Below are 16,505 nucleotides of genomic sequence, written 5' to 3'. Positions count from 1 at the left end.
GTATGTGTGGGAATTGCATATTTCTACGACATATGTGTTTTTAAAATTATTTTTCTTTCCTTTATTTTTTGTACTATTAGTTTCCTTTTACTTAGTCACTATGTGTATGTGCTTATTAATCCATCCAAGCTCAGACCTTAACCAAAGAATACAAATACAAAAATAAAAAATTAACTAATGTGTGTGTGTTTGGGGACTAAAAGAATATAAAATGTCATTATTGGAAAAACACACAAAAAAGGAAAGAAACAAATCTACACATTTTAATAACAATGCCACAGCGACTCTGCGCAACAACTTTTATTTTGAAATTGCTACCTCCGGATGTTCAGGTACGCCTCGCGGAAGGTCTGACACAGGTGCGTCAACCTGGGAGATAATTAGCAGCGTGCGCTATGTCAAAGCTGCGGACACACTGACGCATCCTGATGCGAAACAACCCTTATAATCCGTGGATTTACACGTGGGAATATTAATAATTACTTGTTTTTGTTCCTTCAAAATAAAACCATCAGACCAACTCCAGAGATTATGAGAGGAGACACAACTGCGGTAAGTCCTGAGTTGTGTGTGATTGATGCAAGTTTTAAAAGCTGTTGTGTTGTTTTTCTTCTTAATTTCTAATGTTAATGTTTATCAGGAGAATGAGGTGGAGGCGGATGATAATGGAGAGAGTGCAGCAGCTGCAGCATCTGGAGAGAGACGACCTGTGAGTACTTATACATATGGGCTCTGTTAGTTTAAGTGGTGGATGTGCTTGTGTTGGCAGTGCATGTGGTTCATCTTCCACATTTCATCCTCAAGAAGGCAGACAGTGTGATCAGTTCAGGACATGTTGACTCTCTGTGCTGCTGGTTGACATCTACTGCATGCTGTCAGGGCTGACAGGCTGGTTAGCCACAGTCAGAGTGTGATGATGTTGGCTGTGGTTAATGTCTTTGCTGTCATGCCTCTGATGGATGTTTTGACACAACAGAAGAGAATCTGAACTTGTGGCAGCGAGGATCGAGTTTCATCATGTGGCTTTTCTCTGTACATTCACTCAATTCCAGTTTGCAGCTTTGATACTTTTACAAGGAAAATATTGCACTTCTGACGGCTTTAGTTACTAGTTGCTACTCAGATTGCCATTCTTCATTCCCTCCCCGTGCAGTGAAAATCATGTATTTCCAGATTTGTTGAAAGAATACCAACAAACACAATATGATCTTACATTAAACTGCTCAATAGTCTTTAAAATACCTTTTTCAAGGCCGATAGAGTTTATTAGAAATCAAGGAGATGGATTTTTGGTGTGTGAAATTTCACCACAGTTGCATAAGAACCACATGATGTCACAATCTCTCTGGGTGTCTTTCCCTCAGAGTCTTGTGACGCTACAGAGTATGCTAAAGAAAGTTTCCCAGAGCCCTTTCCATGATCAATACAAGGTGAGTCTCTCCACTGACACTAGCTAACCGTCCCATAACACACGCACAAATGTACAGCATGGAAGTCACATTTGGGTATCCCTTGTTTCCAGTTTTTGGATGAATATTTTAAAAAAGGAACATATAGTTGAGCCTCCTGCATGATTACGTGATTAAAGCTTTCTGTATGTTTCTTCTCAGACTGTCCTTTCATCATCATCTGACTCCAGTGGATCATCTGCGACCGAGTCTCGAAACAAACAGGTTAGAGACCGCTGATAACATCAGCTTTCACCGGTCCCAGTTAATATGTCTTTGTTCTGAACGCTGGGGTAACGGCCAAAGCAAACTGTTAGGTGCTGGAAACCCAACAGGATCATTTCAACAGTTGGAAGTGATGCCAAATTTGTGTTTGGTGACGCATGACTCCCTCAGCGACAGGGAATGCGCGATAAGCACGACGACGAATTCCCACGCTTCCCTCCACAAATATGTTTTGTTGCTCCTTTCAGCGTCATTAACTTTTTAAGTGGTCCACAGGACGGTGAGTTCCTCATTGATCTCTCAGCTGCTGCGACGGATGTGACCGACCACCAGCAGCTCCACATAGGACAGGTGAGAGGAAACGTCTGCTGAACTTACAGGAATGACAGGGAACAACTCAGGAGAAATCTCACCCAAGATTCAGCTGATTCTGACTCTGATTTTGCAGTATTAAATGGATCATTTTTAAGCTGCAGTTTGCGGTAGAATGTTAGTTGACCATTCATATAGCTGTGAAGATATTGGATAATCATCTAACTCGTGCTGTGGCGAAGGTTAAACCCACGCCCTTTCTTTTGTTTTCTTCCGTTCTTCAGATGTTATTATGAGATCTCTGCAATGTGTAGGCGTGATTGCGCACAAGTAGTCTGACTAGACTTTTCTATTAATAAGCCTAGAGTCTTAAATCAACAACCACCAAAACAAAGCAGAGTCATCTGCCGCATCAGATGATCGCAAGATGCTATCTGTGAGTCTTTGTAATCCATTTTCTGGGTTGTACAGGGCACCGACACCGTCTTGTAGCCAAATAAAACAAAATACGAAGTAATAATCAGCAGTCCAACCTTGTTAAGTAAAATCTTTACATGGTTTATTTTGGAAAATTTAACATTATATTTAAGATTAAGCTGTTAAGACATCAATCACGAAATTGCAAAAGCTACGACTACTCCTGCACAGGCATGCACATGTCACAAACACTTGACCTCAATGGCAAATTTCAGCCTCATAGACAGACAGTTGCCGTTCCTATCCAGAAGTTTCCAAGGAAAGTCACTGGAGATGCTATTATGGGTGGTACTTCAGGTGCTCAACAAAGTAATATAACAACTGAAGCATTGGTGGGACTTTCAAGGCTTTAGAAGCATTAGCTAAATGGGCTTGAAAACTAGATGGGAACTAGAAATAAGGTGGATAGGTTGGACGAAACATTGTGGAGAAAGGATCGGCTTAATGCAGATTTGTGGTTGCTTGTAGGCTCTACACAGAGCCGACGCTGTAATCTACACAAGTCACCTATTCTGTTATGAGCATTTATATGAGTGCTCTGGTGTTGCTGTGTTGCCGGCAGCAGTGAGCAGATTGTCAGCTGTACTTTACCCTTTAAACACGCCGACTCCTTCGTGTCACAGCTGTGTCTCTGGGCCAGAAAGAGCGAACAGGCAGGGTGTCTGCAGGGAGGCGATATTTTTTTGGGAATCTCATAAATATTCATGCGGAGCCGTCATCTGAAGGCACTACTTGATTGGCTTGTGCAACAGTGCAACATGCGTATCCTGTCTCATCGCTCAATAAAAAATCTGTGTGGATTGTTCGTGTAGGGCAGTCTGAAGATGCTCTGTCCTAGCAGCTTAGCGGGCCCTAAATAAGTCTAAGAACAGAACACAACAAATACGAAACATGGCATTTGCATAAATTATGACTATTATGTGGATAAACAATGCCAACCCACTGTCCTGAATGATTTGTAGGTATCTCGTCTCAAAGGGTGATCGAGCGAATGACGGCATATTTCAGAGGCTAAAAATGTAAATCCAATCAACTCAGAAACTCCAAAAGACATATATTTACATACTTATATTTCATACAGATTTTAGACATGACATGTATTTCTACCACATTTCATTCAATTCAGTTAATGACCAATGTTATCTAACTGAGGCTAGATGCTTAAGTTTGCGAATGAACAATAGTAAAAAAAAAAGGTAAGTGTGGTGCTAATATGTGCAAATGTGTGGTGCTAATATCTGCTAATGTGTGGAGGTAATATGTTTTATTTTACATTACCAAACAAATGACAAACACCAAGCCAGTGTCACCAGTGTGCGCGTCAGAGTCACCCCGATCCGCTGAAAACTTCATTTCACAGTCTGTTTAGTTTATACTATGCGCTGCTTCTTCCCAACAATAATTCAACATCTAACATTTCTGCTCTATCATTGTCTAATTGTTCCAGAATGGAGTGTCAGAACAGCTACATTCAAGTCCTCAGGTATGTTTTTTGATGCCAGCGTCACTCTGTTTGAGCCATCTGTCAGCAGTCCAAGAGAAATCTAACCACTCTGTTTTCTCACTTGTCCCTTTCTTTGTTTAACAGAATGGATTCAATGGGGGTTTGGCCAGAAGTAACCCTTTTTATACACATTACTTGGTACATATAAGGATTTTTATTTTTTTTTTACAAAATCAGATCACAACATTATTTTAAGTTCCATCATTTTCACTGAACACTTCCCTAATGACTTGTGCTCTGTTGTCAGGAATCAGGCAGCAAAAGTCATGAGGAGGTAGGGAAGGAAAGCGCAGAAATCAACTTCGGCACCCTCTTTGTCCCTCCACCTGAATTTCAGAGCTCACCTCTGGATCTTCAGACTGACATTAAGACTGTGGAAAATGGAGCCAAATTTTCTGAACCTCAGAAGGATCTATTCCAGGTCCTCACAGCCAACCCTGTGCAGGGCCGCTTCCAGGCATCAACATTGGCCCAAAACAAATCTGCCAGTGGCCATTTTCATGATGTGACTCTGAGCTCACCAGACTTATTTAAGCCAGTTCCTGCTCAAAGACGGAACCTCTCAGAAAACCTTCAATCAGAAAGCTCTGACCTGTTTAAAGATGAAGAGGTCAATCTTTTCGAAGCTGCTAAAGGAGATCATTCACTCCATGCTGAACGCCCTAGGGAGGTGAACCTCTTGGAGAAATCTCCCAGTATTTTTGTAGACCCGTTCAAATCTTCTTCAAACAAGGAGGATGATCTGTTCCGGTCTCCACAGCCCACAGTGGGGAACCCGTTTCGTACTGCCACAACCAATGGAGATTTGTTTCAAGCAGTTCCAACTGAAAGTGGGGAACCCTTCCCCAAACAAGATCCCTCTGAGACGAAGGACCTTTTCGGCATGTCCTTTCAGAAAAATCTGGATGTATTTTCATCGTCATCTGCAAATACAGTCGACCCATTCCCAAGTCCAATCACAAGGGACTTATTCCAAGACGTTTCCAGTTTGGATGACCCGTTTGGTACCACTCCCTCAAAGCCGTTGGACCCATTCCAGGATCTTTCAAATGGAACTCTAGACATCTTCCAACCACTTCCGACCAAGATGAACAGCAATGATGTGTTGGAGATAAACACCAACAATACAGCTTCTAAGGCTACAAACTCTACGTCTTCACTCAACAGTTCGTCAGACAGGAAGTTGGACATGTCATCATCACCAGATCTCTTCAGTGCATCAGAATCTAATCCAGCCATCCAACCAAAGTCTTCCACTTGGCAACATGATGTCATCTTGACGACCCCTCAGGGAACTGACTATGATATTCTGCAGCCGACTCCCTTCACGCGGGCCAGGAATCTGTCCATGACACCAGGCCGAACTCCAGCTCAAATGACTCATGTATGTAACAAGTGCCCTTTGATATTTGGAAAACCATGATATTTTTTTTTAAATGCTCAAACATTGTACTCTGAGATATATTGTAATTGATATCATGTACACTTCAGATTTCAACTTTCAAACGTCCGCCAAAGCCACTTCCTCGGACCAGACCACTAAGGAAAGAAAAGCCTCCAACCCCAGAAAAGCCACCGAAACCAGAAAGGCCACCCCCACCAGCAGAGCCTGTATGAAATGAACACAGTTTAGCATAACATTTTTATTTCTCTGCTTGTTTATTTTTTTCGACTATAACTGCTGTTTTGTTAATGCACCTATTGTCTCCTTTGGACTGTATTTAGATTGAAACTGGACCAACTGCACCAAAAACTCTTCCTAAACCAGTCCTCAGACCACTCCCAAAACCAGTTATTCCCCGCAAACCAAATACTCCGGTATGCAAGCTGTTGTATTTGATCTAATTAGCTACCTCAATTAGCTCAGGGAAGGGTGTGTTTGAGGATATTCCTCCAGATATCTCCCATAACAGGTCATGCATGGGTTGATTGTGATACACTGTGGTCAGAACATCATCTGTCTGTCGGCATGTTTTCAAGTTTTTTTTTCTTCACAGGAGAGTAAGCCATTGGAGGCGGAGGACCATGTCGTCTTTCAGAACATCCTGCTTATTGGACAGGTGAATGAATTACAATATTTTGGAATTGAATTAGTTGTATTTACTGTATCAGCAAATTTATTGAAGAAAAAGCCACAGAAAGATTGTCAGCATTGACCTCATAGTGGCCCCAGAGCCAGTGGTTCTCATTATAACCAGTAATATGAACAACTTGGATGGTACCAAACTTGCTGTTCTCTGAGATTCAGTAAGGGTTGGACTACAAATATGAAAATTGACATAGTGGCCGGAGGTTGCTGCTACATACAGGTACATGAATTAACTTTAGTTAAGATGCGGACTATGTCATGAAGTTATTATGAGAAAACTATTTGTTTTTATCATTTTTAATGCTAATAACCTGTCAACTTACATGTCCATCCTCCAGCTTAATGACACATTTTTAGTATAAGGTTTAGATGAGTGGACACAACCTAGCAAAAAATGGCAGTCAAGGGAAAAAAATCAATACATTTCGTCGGTAAAAAAAATTAAAATAATATAGACCTTGATCAGCACCCTTTTGCTGTAATTCAGGCAAAATATATTTAGATTCTTATGAAAACATTTCAGGCAAGGTAAAACTGTCAATGAATATTTTCTTTTCCAAACAGGAAAGGTGTGTTGAAGACTGGCCTGAAGACAGTCCTGAGCTTGACCCCGACTTCAAACCAGTGAGAACACATTTTTAAGTCTTACTGCAGCTCTGTCGTCGTGTTGTCTCTGAATATGTTAACACATGACCTCAAACTGCCTCATGTTCAGTATGCAAAATGAATTGAATGTAATGATGTGTTTTTTCTGGAAGTGATTCATGTTTACATTTTTTTCTACAAGTCTGGAACTCTGAGACTAAGGCGAGAATCCATAATGGTAAGAGACAACTAATGTGTCTAGTTGGCATTGTTTGTTTTTAAGCTAAAGAAGATGCTAAACAAGCTAACCTTTCCTTGTAGGTGAAGGGGGACTCTGATGGAGGAAGTGGCGAGGATCAGGACGGCTCTGGGAGTCACATCAAGGTACAAATGTGACAGCCTAATGTGGTAGTTACCAATGTATTTTCCAATGTAAAGTTTAACATCCTATTTTTGTTTGTTTTTTGTTTTTTTTGTTGGTTTTTTTTACAGAAAAAGGATAAAAAGTTCAGGATGTCTCTTCTCTCCAGACGAGGATCAAAGGTATAAAAAAACAAAAACAATACAAAATAAAAATTTCACTACTGTGATTGTGTTTGTGTGTTCTTTGTAACGGTGATGATTGTCACGTTGTAGGAAAAGTTTGCCGATGACCCAAAGGAGGCGAGGAGCAGGACGCTACCCACCACACGTAAATCATCAAAGGTAACAACAAAGGTGTTTTAAAATCAAATAGACAAGATTCCCACAGGTCATCGGAGTCCGTGAAAGAAAAAAAAATGGACGTTCCTTTGATTCTGTTTTTTTTACTTAACGTAAGTAAACGGGCCACATTCCACCGTCTGCACGTGTTGTTGCTCATAGTTCTGTCATTGTGTCATGTGTCGCCTGCCTGGGGAAAGTGCCACAGTTAGATGATTGATGGAAGTCATATGATGTGAGAATGGTATACACCATAAATCCTGCTCGATATTGTAGGAATGGTGGACGACCAACATGCATCTGTCTGACAGATTTATGAGCTCCGGCATATATGTTGACCAATATGTTCAAATATGGAGAGATTTTAATGCAGGAAAAGATTCTTGGGGTGAAGTTTTCTGTTTCAGTCATTTTAGACAATAAAGTTTATTGTTAAAATGTTAAATATCCCGTCTCCGTAACACATCTTTACAGTCGGGCTGTAATGAATATGAACCTTGATCCGTGTCTCACAGTATGTCGCGTTGGTTCCTTGAATCTGAGTGAATTGGGCCTAAAAAAAAAACTTAAAATGTAAGTTTTACAAAGGTGCGAAAAACCCTGAATTTAAAAAAAGCATTAGCATGTGTCAGTATAAGCCTAGTCTGCACATATCCCCTACATATTTCACTAGTGAACTGATGCAGATAGAGGAGGCAGCAAACAAAAGTGACTTGTGTGTGAGAATCTGAAAGGTTTGAGTCTCATTCTTATCAGTTTTGAATTACTTTGAGGCATGAGGACAAACCCGTGGTCGGGTTTATCTGTGATGCCAGAGAGTCGGTCAGCTGGACTGAAGCTTAACAAACATTTCAAAACAAATCACCAGTCGCTTGCTTTTTGTCAGATAGTAAAATCTGCTGTAGGAAATTGGGACAATAATAATAGTGACCAATATGTGCCTGAACGACCCGGTGTGATGACAGTTAAATTCTGTTTTTCAGGAGTATTCTGCAGAGTCTGCAGGAGAGAATGAAGATGGGGAGCATGAGTTGGACTATAAAGTATGTTTTTTTTCTGTTTGTTTTGCTGTAAATTATCTTGTTTTGGAATTATGAGCGGTTTTAATAATGTCTTGATTTGTCTACAGAAGAAACCGCTGAAGACCAAAGTCAACCAGCTGCTCCGAAGAGCTTCCACGAATTCCTTCATGCCAGACAGGAAACACGCCAACGGACATTTACCTCAAGAATCTAAGGTGCGTTGATGCTGATGGATTATTAAGGTTTCATCCAGCTCTTACCATCTCTTATTGGGTTTGTGAAAACTAACAAACGCACGACGTCTGACATCAACACCATGTCGTGACGACTTTGTCTTAATTCCACAACAGGACGGTGACTTCGGCAAGAAAAGCGTGAGCAAGAAGAACTCGATACGCCGATGGTCCGAGGTAACTGTACAAGGAGTCCGCCACGTTTGATCGGATCATCTTGAGTAGCTCAAATTCTCTTTTTTGTACAATTCCAAGTGCTGGAATGAGGGTGGAGTCACACTAAACAGTTAACATGATGCGGTTTTTGATGTTTCATTGTCAACAGGGGACCGCCTTGGATGGCAGCACTGGCGGTGAGGAGGATGAGGACGGAGGGGAAGCGCATCACGATGAGGTCGACAGCAATGACTTCAAGACTCTTAGATATCTCAGACTTAATTGTGAGCGACAACTGTGAATGTTCTTGTTTTGGCTCACTGAATCTTTTTCTAACTCCAGAAGAAAAAAAGGAAGATGAAAATCCAGTTCGTGCCACACAGAGGATTCGCCATCACTGTAGGGAAGGTAACAACCCTCTACTGCACTTTTCACTGTTTCACAGCATTTCTGATGTCTGACCAGCATGTTTTAAACTTCCTCCCACCAGACTGATGATGAGCTGAAGGGAGCACACGGATACACTCCTCGCAAAGGCTCAAAGGTACGACCGAACACATTTGGATTTACCGGGGTTGTTCTTTGTTCTTATGTATTTTATGGTGATATCTGGACTTTTGTTTTTCCCTGTAGGACAAATTGCAAGAAGAAGTTTTGGGTGCACACGGCTACACACCTCGTAAGAAGTCCCAGGTAACATTCAGCTCGGTTTGCTCAACATGTGAGCGACAAAAAAGTTAATCTCACAAGACGACGACTAAATCTGTGTTTTTCACCAGATAACTTTTGGCGGAACTCTGCATGGATTTGGGTCTAATTTAAGTTCCAGGAACAAACTTTACCCCTAAATAGCTCTCTGCTTCGGAGGTAGTACGTTCCGAAAGTACAGAAACTTAACAGAAGTTATGCTTTCTGATGATTCTAGTACTCACAAGTACTATTTCAGCCAGTGTGTTGAAACATCTGCAGCTGCAAACCAGTTTTTGTTCACTCTGCTTTGAAACATCTACAGGAGTTATGGAAAAAATTGGACTAGAACTTATTGATAGCTTATCACGTTCAAAAACGATGCATAAAAACGGCCATTTCTTTTCATACAATAGCTGAATATATGTATTATAAGTAGGTCTTTAGACTGTAGTGGACACAGTGACGACAACAGGGTGAAGGAACCTTTTAGCTTCTTGAGAACAGTTCGTAGGTCTATAGATTCCAGGTACATTGGGAAGACATGTGGCTTAATCCATCCCCTTGTATAATATAAAGGTGATATAAATCAACTTCGATATCATGAAATGACTTCCAGCACTTGTATCATTCTGAAACAATATGCAAGTTATACTGCTGTACATCTCACACTCACAGGAGGAGGCTTTTGACGACGTAGACGAGTTTAAGTCAACCAGCAAGGTACTGTCTTATCTTTTGTTACTCTGTTATTTGACTTGGAAACAGTTTACATCTCTGTACATTTCAATGTGACCGTTACAGTGATTTGTTGGCTTTACTTGAGCAAATATGCAGCTTCCAAATCTACCGTCTGTTTCGAATGTCAGGCTGCTTTCATGGATGAGGAGCACTTCCAGAAAGCCCTCCACACGTCTGCCAGACTCAACGGAGACGAAGCTCTATACGGAATGGAAGACTGGAAACCTGTAACTTTCTTTGAATACTCAGTTCCTCTTCTTGTTTTTAATATGTCAGCTGTTCTAACTTAATGGTTGTTTTCTCCCCCATCGACAGAAGAAACCAACAAAGATGAAGATGCAGCACGTGGGCCGCCGAAGCTCCAAGGAGGGCATGCTGGGCGATCCCAGCCTTCAGAAGAAGAAGAGCAGCTTCTCAGCGGAGGAGTTGGACGATGACGAACTGAATTGGATGGGTGACAGCAAACCGGTATATATGTTTCCGTTTTGAAACCAAGGGTCGCGGTAACGGGCTAACACAGGGACTCTTTTCAGGTCGCAACAATAGAGAAAATGATCTTAAGTGTTCGTGCTGTCAGATGTATCGTCGATGTATAGAGCTTTCACTTAAAAGAGGGAAGAGTCTTTTCCTGCTCGATGTCATCTTAAGCTTTACGAACACACCCAATGTTCTTTGTTTCTTCCGTCAGCAAAAGTCCAAACACAAAGGCCCTCTTCCCCTCCCGCGCAAGTCCAACACCGCCTACGGACAAAGTGAAGAGGTCGGATTCAGCCACCAGATCCCTCGGCAGGCCTGCGGTGTACGTTCAGTCAAGCTCCAACCATACAGTTGGTTTGTTTTCTGTGGTATTCATTTAACTTGTGGCATTTTCTTTTTTTCTTTTTCTCAGGATGCGTTTGCTGACGACGACGAGGCTCAAACAGGAAAAGACGTCGCGTATGACTACGAACAAGATGAGCTGGGAATCTGCAAACCGGTATTCTTGTCGCCCTCACGTTCACTTCCACTGCTTCAGTTTGGGGTTGTTTAATATCCGATTCTCATTAGTGTTTTTTTTTCTTTTTAACAGAAGAAGGCCTCAAAACTCAAAGCCCTCAAAAAACTCAAGTCCAAGGTGAGTCAGTGCGGTCTACCTTCCGTCTAAAAACATGATTAAGGGGGATTTTGCCTATATTGCTGTTATTATGCTGCTCACTCTTTCTCACTTCTTTATCGCACCAGAATAAATCCATGCATCTAGAGTCTGACGATCCACCAGGAGCCACGTCCATTGACTTCATGTCAGAGGCCGCTCGGGTAAGTTTGAATAATACTACAAGATATTTAAATGAGAAGCCGACGTTGGCATCGAACGGGGATCCTTCTGACAGATTGGTTTCACAATGGCATGTCTTTTAATCCTCTGAAAAATGTGTTTATCTTTGGCTTGAATGACCCAGTTTTTCAGTACCCTTGAGACTTCCTTCACATAAACCACATCTCTGATCAAGTCGACTTTTTGTTTTTGTCGCACATTTCCCAGCGAGCTCCATGGAAAATCACAAGAATGTTGCAGTTTTTTTTTTTTTTTTAAATAATGTTGAGCTTGGTGTGGCCGTTTTAATGCCTCCACACTGACAACAGCCCCTGACCAGGAGGCGTTGTGTATTTGGATTGTCCATTCCATTCTTTTAAGGCGAGGCAAGTTTATTTGTAAAGCAACATTCAGACACAAGGCAACTCAAAGTGCTTTACTGGGGCATAGAAATTACATTATAAGACACAGGAAGAAATTTCACAGAAGTTCAGAAATATAAAAATAAGCTAAAATGGACATCATTGTCACTGTGACATCATAATGTTCCGCACACAGGCCCGTTACTTCAGTTTTGATGCGTTTGAAGGGAGTTATCAATTATTGTCTGTATCAGTGTGTATAAATAAACCTTAAATGACATGTGTTGGTGACAAAGGCAGACGATGACGACGGAGAACGAAGACATTCCCTCTTTGACTTGTATAACTACAATGTGAGGTTCAGTGAGATTTGATTTAGCCTGAGGGAAGCTTTTTACTTTTATACTTGGAGGACATTTCAGAGCCTGTACTTTATCACTTGTACTTGAGTAAAGATGTTGAATCAGTACTTCTTCTTCTACTTGAGTAAATAACGAGCGTAGCGTTACTGCCTCTGCCGTGGACGGACGTGGCTGGTGGAGTCACACACCCTCCAGTTTTATGTAACCCGAACGCACTTGCGTGACCTCAAACTTCCACATGAACCTGAGAAAAAAACAAATGAACACCTGTTTCGCTGCCGCACACTGTTGAGTTTCTGGCTTGATCGTGATTGGACGAGCGAGCCATGGAGTGTCTAGAGGACGACGACGAGGACGGGGTCAGTTTTCTCTTCAAACTGGCTCGATCGTGATCATAGTAAGGCCCGGTCGGGATACTACGATCACGATCAAGCCAGAAACTCACCCGGGCCAGAGTTTGAACAGAGCGAATCAGAAGACAATCCCGAATCTTTTACACAAGCCGCGCTTTGTTTACCTGAGCTGACGGTTGGGAACATTATGAAATGTTGTTGTTGCCGGCTTTATCTTGATTTCTGTCTTCCTGACGGGTCACATTCCTCTGGCATGTGACCCGACCGGCCCAGCAGCATAACGTTCATGCTCGCCGACACACCAGCCAGTTCACGAGAGCCCAAATATAACAAAGGCTTTCATGACTAATCTTGGTGTGAATACATTGAAGTATGTTGCCAAAACCTATTTTTATGTACTCACTGGATTATATATATATAACCTCCCTCGCGCAGGCGGAGTGGCTGGCTGCCCAGATGGACGAGCGAGCCATGGAGGGTCTGGAGGACGACGACGAGGAAGGGGTCAGTTTTCTCTTCAAACTGGTTGAACAGACGTCTTCGCCACCTCGCACTTCCTGTTTATACAGCTGCATAATGATCTCCTGTTATGTGTGACCCATCATGCTTTTGTTTCCTCCATCACAGGACACTGACAGTTTGATGGAGTGGTGGTACACTGTGGAGCGTGAGTCACAATCACACGTATAATTCAGTTAACAGACGACGTGAACTTTGTGCTTCGTTAACGCCCGCTGCTCGATTGATTATTTTTTTTTTTTTCAGAGTGGGATGAGGTGCCGTCAGACGACGAGGACAAGGCCCTGAAAGAGGATGAGTCCAAGTACGTCTGCGTGTATGAAATTAGCTGTCAGCCCTCAAGAATAAAGGCCAGAAATGACCAGATTCTAGTGTCACATATATGACAATTAGATGCTTTTATATGTCACGTATGATACTGAACAGAATATTCTCTGGTTTTAGACCATTAATAAGAGAAAAACAGCAATTTTACCTCCGACTCTGGGCAGCTGTATGAGCCCTATAGTTTAAGGTACACTGGACCATGCTGATCAGGTCAACAAACTTTTATTTAATGAGTGTTTCAAAGTGTGTCATCGTCACCAGCAACGCTCAGGCTCTCAGCTCCATGTGAAGTGGTTGAGGCCAATGAAATCATCAATTTGTCATAGTATTCTGACAACGTATAGGAAAAATCACAAGTGCCAAGCCAAAAATATGCAGAATAATTGATACTGAAGGCAGGACAAATGAGGACTGGCTACCGACTCGGGACTGAGACTCAAAAATCTACTTTTCTTCTACAAATGGCACCGTTTTAAAGTTTGTCGAATACTTTTGACTTTGGAGACAAAAGATAAAAGTGCTAATTTTTTACCATGACCAATGACCCAAAACCAAAAGATATTCACTTTAGCACCACGTATGACAAAGAAAAGACTCAAATCCTGATTTAGTAGGGTAGAATCTCTTGTTCGACATTTTTGTTTGAAGAATGATGAAACTATTCAATGATTACCCAAACGCTTACAGATTACAGGGTGGAAGTTGGTTCAGTCAAACAAGAGTGCTCGATGGGCTCTTCCAAATCCTAAAAAAAGTCACTCAATCAAAGAAACACTGAACAATCAGAACTGTTTGGGGCCTAGAAGACGTAACTGCACCCTCTGCTCTGTGTGTCCCTTGAACTCGTCTCTGCTCACAGAAACATTTTAAGGTGCTGCCTTCTCTCTCTCTCCCTCTCTCCGTCTCCTAAATGAATCCCAGGTCATTCACCATCTTGGCCGACAAAGTCCACCGCGGCCTGCGCCTCTTCAACAAGGTCTTCACCGAGCGGGCCGAGGTCCTCTGGCAGTCCATCATCACGCTCCACGCCATCGCCGACGACATCAGCACCTTCCACCACAAGGCCAAGATCGCCGGCATCACCGGCGGCACCACCACGGCTGTGGGCGGCGTGACGGCCATCGCCGGTTTGGCTCTGGCGCCCTTCACCTTCGGGGCCTCTCTCGTGATCACTGCCGTCGGTGTTGGCGTGGCAACGGCCGGAGGAATCACTTCGGCCTCTGCGGCCATCTCGGATAACGTCAACAACATGCACGACCGGAAGAAGGTAAATAAAAACGTGTTTTTGAGAGCACTGCAGAATCCACTTGACTTGACCCATTTCATGCTTGAACTTAACCTTTGACCTTTTCATTCTCGTGCTCCTTCCCTCTCCTTCCCCAGGTGGAGGTGGTGCTACAGGACTACGAGGCCCACCTGCTCGACATCGGCAAGATCCTCCACTTTGTCAATCAGGGCCTGTACAAACTCCGCGGCCATCCCTTCCTCAGGTCGGGCACCCAGCACTACTCGGAGGACTGGGAGATCCGCAGGGCCGTCCAGATGATCAGCCTAGTGGACACACCGGTGATGCGGGCGGCCGACATAACGGACGCGGCGGTTGCCTCGGTCCAAGGACTCTTCAAAGGCATGGACAAGTACTTCATCAAGGACTCCCGGGAGCTGAAGAAGGGCTGCAAGAAGGAGATAGTGGGTCAGATAAAGGAGCTGGCCAGCCTGCTCAATGACGGGATAGTGGAGCTCAACTCCATCAGAGAGGAGCTGCAGGATGCAACCGGGAGCATGTGAGGAGCACGAGCCCCCTCTAGTGGCTGAATGAGGGAACTGTTCCTTCGAGGGTTCAGACATTAAAAGGGTGACTTTTTTTAACATCAGTTTTCTGAAAACAGACTCCTGAAAACAACCCTCTGTTGAGCAAATAATGGGCTTTAATTTGTAGTAAGATTATTCTGATTATCGTTGGTGCATTTGTATTATATTGTAAGAAGTTTCTGGTCGGAATAACAGGAAAACAGACACTTCTTTAAGCACTGTACAGTATATATTGATATATGGGTAAAAGGTTTACATATAAGGTGAATCGAAATTAAAACATAGGACACAGAGGGCTTGAAGTTCAACACTGAACTGATTTTCAGTTATAAATGTATCCACACACTGTACATAAAATAATATTAGGGGTTCTGTTGTATTAGATGTTATTGTATTGTCACTATTTCTGTTATTTTGTCCAGTCCCTCCACCAGATATCTGTGCGATCAAATAATCTGTAGACTCCACAGTGAGAAACTGTGCAGACTTATCTAATCAGGATTTAATATTTTATGTGTTTCGTCTTTGGAGAGAAAATGTGACAATGAGTGTTGTACATAAGGTAATTTATTTTTAATTATATCACTATGACTAGGAGTAATTCAGCTCTGGGTAATGACGAGGAAAGGTTTTAATGTTGAATGTCAAGTTATTGCACAGAAAATAAATCTATGGCTATGAAACAGCTTCTGCGTGCACACGTATGTGAGCTATATGAAGCAAACACTGTGTTGTTCAACACATTCTGTTCAAGAAGTGGAGAAATGTTGTGTCGATGCTGTTCTGATAAGCCCGAATCTGCCAAAGTTCGTAGATTCTGAATGCAGAAAGATCCCTGTTTCTGTACTTATTTCAATCTGAACAGAATGGACCTATTATAGATATTCTACTTTAATATATTCAGACATTTTAATGGAACTGATTCTGTGAATAAAAGCTGTTTTGTGAATGTGTCCTGTGTGCAGAGCTGTAATAACGAGAGTCTCATTACATAATTCTGATATTTAATTGCTACTGAACACATAATATTGAAATTGAAATACCAACAAAATGTATTGCATTATGTTATGTTACTTTGAAAACTTTCAGCCTGTATCTGATTTGAATTTTCTAGTTTTCTGAAAACTTTTGAAACTTTCAAGTTCTTCTTTTCGGGATGTCTCCCCTACTGTCTTGTTAGAGAACCCGATGAGACGTTATTAAAATTGATTGTATGAGCACACGAACAAGTAATTTGACTCTGGTTAAGTTTGCTCTCGATGCGCAGGGAATAGTTTTTTAAACATTAAATCTAA

General features: G+C 42.1%; 1 protein-coding gene across 2 annotated transcripts; it reads left to right on the top strand.

The window, feature by feature from the left end:
• The first annotated feature begins 424 nt into the window (after nt 1-424).
• Nucleotides 425-16,428, top strand: LOC115589520 (uncharacterized). Of its 2 annotated transcripts, none has more exons than XM_030430443.1 (35): nt 425-552; nt 641-709; nt 1,365-1,430; nt 1,611-1,673; nt 1,950-2,024; nt 3,910-3,945; nt 4,051-4,104; nt 4,214-5,350; nt 5,458-5,577; nt 5,692-5,784; nt 5,964-6,026; nt 6,620-6,679; nt 6,843-6,878; nt 6,962-7,024; nt 7,133-7,183; nt 7,277-7,345; nt 8,326-8,385; nt 8,475-8,579; nt 8,715-8,774; nt 8,923-8,991; nt 9,096-9,161; nt 9,244-9,297; nt 9,387-9,446; nt 10,119-10,163; nt 10,310-10,408; nt 10,497-10,649; nt 10,870-10,980; nt 11,071-11,157; nt 11,251-11,295; nt 11,403-11,477; nt 12,988-13,056; nt 13,180-13,219; nt 13,318-13,375; nt 14,320-14,665; nt 14,782-16,428. In XM_030430443.1, exons 1-35 carry the CDS (start codon nt 532-534, stop codon nt 15,184-15,186), a joined length of 4,083 nt encoding a protein of 1,360 aa, XP_030286303.1. In that variant the 5' UTR covers nt 425-531; the 3' UTR covers nt 15,187-16,428. The 2 variants fall into 2 exon arrangements, with proteins under 2 accessions (XP_030286303.1, XP_030286302.1); XM_030430442.1 differs by having other exon boundaries at nt 8,472-8,579.
• The last annotated feature ends 77 nt before the right edge of the window (nt 16,429-16,505 follow it).

The sequence above is a fragment of the Sparus aurata genome, chromosome 10 (assembly GCF_900880675.1).
Source record: "Sparus aurata chromosome 10, fSpaAur1.1, whole genome shotgun sequence".
NCBI lineage: Eukaryota > Metazoa > Chordata > Actinopteri > Spariformes > Sparidae > Sparus > Sparus aurata.
Note: the sequence above shows the minus strand (reverse complement) of the source record. Positions and strands in the feature narration are given on the sequence as shown.